The sequence below is a fragment of the Macrosteles quadrilineatus genome, unplaced genomic scaffold, assembly GCF_028750875.1.
Source record: "Macrosteles quadrilineatus isolate MER2022 unplaced genomic scaffold, UCM_ALF_1.0 Scaffold_2__2_contigs__length_208266976, whole genome shotgun sequence".
In the NCBI taxonomy this organism is placed as follows: Eukaryota; Metazoa; Arthropoda; class Insecta; order Hemiptera; family Cicadellidae; genus Macrosteles; species Macrosteles quadrilineatus.
The window spans coordinates 175,403,284-175,412,722 of record NW_026542595.1 but is presented as its reverse complement, the minus strand read 5'-3'; the positions used below and the strand labels follow the sequence as shown (position 1 = coordinate 175,412,722).

Genomic DNA, 9,439 nt, shown 5'->3' with positions numbered 1-9,439 from the left:
AGAACAATACTCTGCAGGCCTACTATTTTATTTCAATCTCAAATAATCACAAAAGATTAATCTAGTGATAACAAGTAGCAACAAGAAAGTAGATTAGAACAAGACACAACAATTAAGACATTTTTATACCATTATTTTAAGTTGTTTATGGTCAGCCTTAATTTAATAAAACATCCATTTACAAAAAAGGCTTAAGCCATAAATAACTAACTGGCTAAAAAACTAACATCCTCAATTTTGCTAATTTGTTAGGCCTATAGCCTGCAAAAGCAATGTAGCATTTTAAGTTGTGTAGGCTATAGCAAAATGCTAAAAATGCTACTGCAGCTTAAACCCTGGTTAGAAGTCTTTACTTAGTATGATTTTGTTATTTTTAGGATTTATAAAATTATTACCGTTGTTGATGTTATTGTTAGGAAAGCTTATTATCAGTTCCCAAATTTTTACATATTGTATGAAAAGGTGTTATGTGAATTACAATAAATAAATTCATGGTGCTATTGACGAAGGTTTGACCGTCAGTGAGGACGGATATATCAAGCTCAAAGAAGTTCTACAGCATCGTCTGTTCGCTCGTCGGCACTGAGGTAAGACTGTCACCGCTCACCGCAATCACAGAAAAATGTGACTTTGTTTCTGTCACCGCAGGAGATGATGATGATGTGTCTTTAATACCGAAGAAATATTCAAGATGTTGCCACAGTTGTGGAAAAAGATGATTTTTTTCTGTCAAAGCAGGAGACGATGATGATGTGTCTTCAAGACCGAAGAAGATACAGTAGAACCCCTCTAAACCGACCTCGCATTAACCAGTAATCAAATAGGCTAGATCTGACAATTTAAGGGCATTATTATAGTGAAAATAATAATAATAATACCCTGGCCAGGGTAAATGGATAGCCTATTCACTTAGTCTGCAGGTTTGTTGTGGCAAGGGTATTATTCTAATTAGCCTACACAATAGGCCTAAGTTTACTCCTACTGGGAATCAAGAATCAAGATCTTTATTGTCATTGACCTTTTACAAGGAATAGACATAGTCAACAATAGGAATAAAAACTAAAGCTATAAAATACAGTGGGTTCTAAATTAAAAATTAATATTAACATCAGAAACTAAGTACTCTGTTATACAGTAAAATGGATTTTGGATGAGCCACTCAAAAATTTTAGACTTAAATCTATTAAAAGGAACCTGTTTTGCTGCCAGACCTAATTTATTAAAAAACCGTATGGAATTGATTTTATGGCAGTTATCTGTTTTGGCCAATCTATGAGCAGGGATATCTAGATTGGATTTGCCTCTTGTATTGTAAGAGTGTATACTCTCTCTACAAGTGAATTGATGAAGAGCTTTAGTGTAGAGGAGTATGTGAAAAATATACAAATTTACAACGGTCATAATTTTAAGGTCTATAAAAAGAAGTCGACAGCTATCCACAGGGCCAGCCCCACAGATTGTTCGTATGACTTTTTTTTGTAATAAAAGAATTTCATGGGTGTGGGGGGAAAGTCCCCATAGTATAATCCCATAAGAAATATGAGATTGAAAAAAACCAAAATAAGTAATCCGAAGGTATTCATTACTAACAAAATCTCTGAGTTTCCAAATTAGATAATTTATTCTGGAAATTTTTTTACAAGTGATTTATATGTGCTCTTGCCAATTAAATTTTGAATCAATTTGGAATCCTAATAATTTTACAGATTTTAATTCATTGTCAAGTGGGGATAGACTCAAAAGAATTTTCTGTGTTTTTTCTTGATTACACGTCAATTTATTTGAAGAAAACCAATTTAGTGCTGATGTTATTGATTCATTAGTAATTAAATCAAGCTCATGGATATCTCTATTTGTTGCAATCAAAGTTGTGTCATCAGCATATACAGGGTGGCGCAGGGCGCAGATGGATCGGGTGGTTTTAAAATACTTGCCAAACTGTCAATTTTAAAGGTATTGGATTGAAATAAAGTGCAAAACGTGTAGTTATAATGGAAGTTTACAGACAAAAAATTAGTTAAGTTAGTTTTTAAAAATTACATCCATCAAATGCCTTCCTTCTTGAGCGACGCATTCTTGGAGTCGGTCCTTGAGGTTCTGCATTGCTCGCTCAAGCACATCACAAGGAATTGATGTGATTTCGTTGTGATGCAGCCTTCAACTCCTGAAGAAAGGGTCTACATGAACGAACCCCGGACCATTCAGGAGTTGAAGGCTGCAATTCACAACGAAATCACATCAATTCCTGGTAATGTGCTTGAGCGAGCAATGCGGAACCTCAAGGACCGACTCCAAGAATGCGTCGCTCGAGAAGAAAGGCATTGGATGGATGTAATTTTTAAAAACTAACTTAACAAATTTGTTGTCAATAAACTTCCATTGTAACTACACGTTTTGCACTTTATTTCAATCCAATACCTTTAAAATTGACAGTTTGACAAGTATTTTAAAACCACCCGATCCATCTGCGCCACCCTGTACAACAGTGTCTACATCAACATTCCTCGGCAGGTCATATATCGAGATTAAAAACAAGAAGGGTCCCAAAACTGAGCCCTGTGGAACACCTACTTCAACCAATCTTAAGTTAAGACTGACTGCCTCCAACAGATACATACTGCTTTCTATTAGTTAAATAGGATTTTAAAATTTTTAAAGTTTCACCTTTAATACCATAAAATTCAAGTTTTTTTTAATAAAATATCAAAAGGTACAGAGTCAAAAGCCTTTGTAAGATCAAATAAAGTTAATGAAACAGTTTCTTTATTTTCAAATGCATTTAAAGATTTATTAATTACTTCTAAGACAGCTGCAGTTGTTGATTTACCCACTCGTAATCCAAACTGTGAATTAGTCAATAAATTGTTATTTTCAAAATATTCATTCATTTCATTTCCTTTTGGAATTGAGTTTGTTAATGCATGAGACATTCAAACATTTTGGAAAAGATTGGCACTATTGAAATAGGGCGATAATTACTAGGAAGATTTTTATCACCTTTTTTATATAGGTACTGGAATAATTTTAGAAATTTTGAGAAGGTCAGAGAAATAACCAATTTTCAAACATTTACTAACAGTGGCGGTTCTAGGACCTTGCCAAGGGGGGGCTACCGGGGGGTTTGGGGGGTGTGGAGCACCCCATAATAAAGCAGGGGGCCAGGGGTTCCCCCCGGGAAAATTTGGAATTTTCAAAGCCGTCTGGTGACTTTCTAAAGCCATTTTTAACACCTAGAAGCGTGCCCAATTGTCCATAAACTCCCATTTCACCTGTTGTTTGCCATGAGCAAATAGACATTATAAAAATTAAATACGATTGCATTCATGAATTTTAAAACATACTGTAGCCTACGGCCATATCCTCCTAAAAGCCACTGGGTGACTTTCTACAGCCAGTTTTAACATCTAGAACTCTGTGCAAAACCTCCCATTTTCCCATTTATTTGTCATGAATAAGTAGACATTTTTAAAACTAAAACTATGACGGTTGCATTCATAAATCTCAAAACATATTGTAGGCTACGGCCATATCCCCCTAAGAGTTGTTTACTAACTTTCTAAAGCCATTATTAATGTCTATATCTGTACAAAAACCTCCCATTTTTCACCCGTTATTTGTCTTTGTCAAGAGCAAGAAGACATTTAAAAAATCAAACTATGGTGAATTTCATGAATTTCAAAACAGGACTACTGTAGATTAATAAAGTCATACAGTATCTCCTAAAAGCCGTTTGGTGACTTTATAAAGCCATTTCTAACGTCTAGAACTGTGCCCAATTGTTCTAAAACCTTCCATTGCACCTGTTATGCCACGAAAAGCAAGTAGGTAGACACGTTTTTTAACCTTACGTTTTTCTCCATTTAATAGATCTGTCACAATGGTATAGTATCGAATTCAGTAATAGCATTGACCATAAACTTTAACACTAGCTTAGTCAATGGTAATAGGCTACTGGCTACTGGTGCTACCGCTGATTGCTGATTGATGCCTGTGTAAAGTTAGTGGCTAGCAGACAATTTGACAACTAACTATGGGACATCAGGAAATCAGCTGTTTCCCAGTCCTCGCTCGCGCGCTAGATGCTCCCGCCTTGGCCCTAGCATGTCAACAGCTGACTGCTGTAAAAATATGATCATGCGTACAACTTTCCATAGCGTAATTTTGTTTTATTCATTGTGCTATATTGTCCACAAAGTTTATCTATGAGGAACTTAATAATGCTCCTGCCATCGCTTATTAAGTTTAATAAAAACTACATTGATGTCTGTGTAGTGTTGTGGTTTATTATATTAATAGAATAAAATATTTTGACATATTTTGAAAACATGATGTGTATTCTAAGTGAGTAAACAAACAACTGAACTGTAAACATATCGACAATTAATTCATCTTAAAACATGTGACAATAACACCAGCTGGTACACTACACATCTCCCCTTCTTCTAAGAGCTGACTGCCGTTCGCAAATGATCTGCATGACATCTCCGGTTCACACCATGGACGTTTACAAGATATGAATAGGGTCCATTTACTTTTACTATCTTGCCTCGCTTGAATCCAGATCCGGACGTATTTAACACCCAGACGTGGTCATTCTCTTGAAATACTTTTAATTTTGATTCGTGTTTGTCCAATCGTTGTCTAACTAATTCTTTATCTAATTTAGTATCTGCGTCAAGGATCAGTAGGTCTAGTTTTGTTCGTAGTTCACGTCCAAACATCATGAAAGCCGGTGATTTTCCGGTTGACCTTTTTGGAGATGTTCTGTATGCGAACAAGAAACTTTTGAGCTTTTCTTGGACGGTTACCACATTGTTCTGTGATGCACTCATACATTCTTTAAATGTTCGAACACACCGTTCTGCTAACCCATTGCTTTTTGGGTGATATGGTGTTATACGTGCGTGCTTGATATTAAGGTTTTTGCAGAACGTCTGGAACTCATGAGATGTCAACTGAGGACCGTTGTCACTGACGATAGTTTTGGGATAGCCTAATCTTGAGAACAATTCTTCTAAGGCATTGATAGTGGCTTTTGAAGTTGTTGTCGACATGGGTATCACTTCTAGCCATTTTGATCGTGCGTCTACAACAATCAACCACATTTTACCTAAGAATGGTCCCGCAAAGTCTATGTAGATTCTTGACCAGACTTCTGTTGGGACGGTCCACGAGAAGAGAGGCATCTCCATGTCTTTAGGCCTGTTCTCTTGACAACCAACACAATGTTTTGTATGTTCTTCCAGATCTTTATCTAGACCGGGCCACCACACTTGAAATCTCGCTTTACCTTTCATGGCGACTATTCCTGGATGTCCCTCATGGAGTACTTCCATTACTCTTGGTCTCAGTTTTGAAGGTATTACTATGCGACCGAACCAGAGTAATATTCCGTTTTCAAAAGAAAGTTCTTCACGCTTGTTGTAATAAGGTAAAACTTCTTTGTTGTTGGTAACATGATCTGGCCATCCACTTCTAAGGTAGTTTATTACTTTAGCGAGTATTGCGTCTTGTTTCGTTGCTTCTTGCAAGCTCTTTGAGGTCAATGGTAAATCCTGAGACCTGAGATGAAATAGATGAGATCCGTTGCAATCTCCTAGGCGTTCTTTGTTTGATTTTGTTTTTGATTCAAGAGGAAATCTTGAGAGCAAGTCTGCAGTTGTGTTTTCCTTTCCTTTTTGGTAGGTTATGGAATAGTCGTAGGAACTCAATGTTAGAGCCCACCTTGCGATTCGGTTTGAAACAACCTTAGGGATCGGATCATGTTCTCCAAAAAGCTTGATTAAGGCTTTATGGTCTGACCGTATTTCAAAATGTATGCCATAGAGATACTGCTCAAAACGTGTTACTCCAAAAACTAATCCAAGAGCTTCTTTTTCTATCACACTATAACGGGTTTCAGCAGAGTCGAGTCGTCTTGAAGCGAACATCACCGGCCTCTCAGTCCCGTCCGAATATCTGTGGAAGAGAGCAGCACCCAGACCAACCTCGCTTGCGTCGGTGGCTAGTATCAGCGGTAACGATTCGTCATAGTGAGCTAAAGTGTCTGCTGTAGTTAACAAGTGTTTCAGTTTTGTTGCTATTTTCTCGTGTTTATCTGTCCATTGCCATTTCTCTCCTTTCTTTAGTAGACCATGTAAGGGAACACACAATGACTGCAAATGTGGAACAAATTTACCATAGTAGTTGATTGACCCCAGAAACAATCTCAATTCTTTGACATTTTTAGGGGATGGCATGTTTTTCATCGCTTCTAAGTGCTCATTTGTGGGATGTATGCCAGTTTTGTCAATCATGAGACCCAAGTATTTGACTGAATCCTGTAACCATCTGCATTTTGACATTTGTGAGTGGATGCCCATATCTGTAAAACGTTTTAGCACCTCTCTAACTCGACGTATATGTTCCTCTCGTGTGGGAGCTGTGATTATTACATTGTCGAGAAGACATGCAACTCCTTCCAAGGCCGCCAGTACTTGATCCATTTTACACTGAAATGCCCCTGAAGCGATTTTAATCGAAAAAGGAAGACGGGAATATCTGAAAAACCCTTTGTGTGTGGAAATAGTTAAATATTTTTGTACGCAAGTGTCAACTTCCATCTGTAAGTAAGCATCCTTGAGATCGATGACTGTGAACTCTTGTCCTCCAGTAAGTTTCGCTGTAATTTCTTCAAATCTGGGCATAGGATAGTTGTCTGAAATCATATACTTGTTGATCGTGTTTTTAAAGTCAGCACATATGCGTATTGCTCCAGAAGGTTTTACAACAACTATAGGTGAAGACCATGTAACAGGCTCCTCACTCGTATTCACTGGCGTCAAGACTTGGTTTTCAACTAACCGCTGCAGTTCGTCTTCCACAGCTTTGCGTAAGGAAAAGGGCACAGGACGTGGTTTTGAAATAACTGGAACTGCGTCTTGGGTCAAGTGGAATACTACGTTACTGTTTTTGATTGTGCCTTGAGAAGGATGAAACACTTCTGGAAAGTCAGTAACAATTTGTCTTACCAAATCTATACTATTCACACAAGTGGTATTGTTCGGTTGCCGAGTAACTGTACATACTTCAGCACCTGGTGGTAAAGGAAGATTGAACTTAAGTACCCAGTCCAACCCAAGTAGAGGAACATCATTTTTCTTGACTACTATAAGCTTTAATTTTTTTGAACTACCAAATGCAAGAAAACTAACCAATGTTTCGCCTAGTGTTTCAATTTGTACCCCCGTGTAGGCAGTAAGATTTTCACAGGGGTAAAGTGTTGGTGATCCCACCGATTTCCACAGTTTTTCTCCAATAATGCTGTAAGCTGCCCCTGGATCGTAAAGCATTTTTACCTTACGTTTGTTCATTTCAACATTGATCATTACTTTGGAACCCTTTTCCAAAGTTCGTATTTGGTCAATGTCTGAATACGGAGCGTTATCCTCATCCAAAAAATTTTTGATTTGATTTAACTGTTTTGGTCTAGCAACAACCGCATTTCCTGCCTTCAAACATGCACGAGAAAAATGATTATTACCATTACAAGCTTTACAAACAGCACCCATAGCAGGGCAATCCTCGTGATTTGCATGTCTCTTGTTACCGCATTTAAAACATTGTATTCCCTTGTTGAGTTTAAGAATAGGGCTGTTTCTAGTATTTATTTGTTTTGAGTCTGATTTGTCTTGTCTTGTGTGGATGTGTCGATTTGTATGGTGTATTGGGGATTTTACTCTGTTAATTTTTATGTTGCGCATTTCCTGTTGTTGAGTATCCACATTTTCAAGTAACGTTGCCGACTACTCTAGACTACTACGCTAGAACTACGCTACTACGCTAGAAAAAGACGTGTTTGTAGATGCGTGAATTCTTAAAAGTTCAAACTGCCATTTATCATTGTTAATTCCAAGGATGAACTGATCCCTTAAGCGTTTGTCCAGACCATCACCAAAAGCACAGTGTCCGGCTAGAGACCTTAAGGATAGTTCAAACTGGTTTACAGATTCACCATCGTGTCTGAATCTACTTGTAAAGCTGACTCTTTGTGAAAGTGGAGCGGTTTGTTTGGTGTAGTATTTATCTAAGATTGCTACAGCGTCGTTGAATCCAATATTACTTACGGGTGTAGGATGCACCGAGTCAAATACAATTTTGAAAGGTTGTGGGCCTAAGTGTCCTAGTAAAATGTCTCGTTTCTTGTCTTCATTCTTGACGTTTTCGTTCCTTAATCTGATCTTCAATCGTTCAAACCAGTAAACCCAATCTTCGGTCGTCCCGTCAAATGAGCTACACTTAAAATCAGTATTTTTCGACTGCGCCATTGTAGTGTTGTGGTTTATTATATTAATAGAATAAAATATTTAGACATATTTTGAAAACATGATGTGTATTCTAAGTAAGTAAACAAACAACTGAACTGTAAACATATCGACAATTAATTCATCTTAAAACATGTGACAATAACACCAGATGGTACACTACAGTCTGTATGACATTGCGGGTTTTAAGGACGAAATGCACGTTTAAATATATTTTTTTCAGGGTCCAAGGGGGGGGGGCTATAGCCCCTGTAGCCCCCCCCCCCTGGAACCGCCACTGTTTACTAATACAAAATACCCCCGCCGCAGCCTCTGCCGACTAAGCGAATTTCCATTTGTCTGAATTGATTTTCAATTAAATTTATTTAAATAACATTAGACTTAATGAGTACCTAGGTTTGCTGCTACAAGGAAACTAATAACGGAAAGTTTATTTTTTAGTAAAATATTAATAGCTTAGTGTAAAATAAATAAATTTGCCAAGTTTGATCAAAATATATCCATAAACAAGCAAAATACCACAGTTTACAATATTCTCCATAAGAATAACATGGGAATTTAAAATTTACAATTTTTGAATTTTCTCCGTTACCAATAATTGTACAAAAACACTTTGATATACTAATTTATTTGTTTTTTTAAGCTCTTTAAAAAAGGTCTAGAGAGAAATTGGGTAATTTTGTGTTTTGAGGGTCAAAAATAAGAAAAACCATTTTTTTACCCCATAAAACCTCCCGTAAAACCCCGTTCCCATGGTCCGATCATGCTGGTTCGCGAACTCATTCAAGTTTATCCTGCCTTACACCTTTAAACCAAATTTCATCAAAATCGGACAAAAATTACTCAAGTTATCGCGTTCACGGACGTGTATATATGAATGGCTCCCTGGAAAAACGTTCCATGCGCCGTTTTGTAAACTTTACAGAAAATAAAAAAAAACGTTAAGAGAGTAATTTTTTAAAGATTATTTTTTGATTTTTTTAGATTCTACTTTTTAGGTCTAGTCATAACAATGTTATAAGGATTTTTTTCAAGTAAAAACCAAATTATTAAGCTTTTGACATTTTAAGTGTAAATGTAGTGGAAAAACGTTGCTTGGGCATAGTTGATATGCACAAGCAACGTTTTTCTACTGG

The 9,439-nt window shown here is 37.0% G+C and overlaps 1 protein-coding gene across 1 annotated transcript; it reads right to left on the bottom strand.

Annotated features, from left to right (window-relative positions):
• Nucleotides 1–4,442: 4,442 nt before the first annotated feature.
• LOC128985162 (uncharacterized protein K02A2.6-like) lies at nucleotides 4,443–7,331 on the bottom strand. The gene has a single exon (XM_054404544.1). It carries the CDS (start codon nucleotides 7,329–7,331, stop codon nucleotides 4,443–4,445), a length of 2,889 nt encoding a protein of 962 aa, XP_054260519.1.
• Between the last annotated feature and the right edge of the window lie 2,108 nt (nucleotides 7,332–9,439).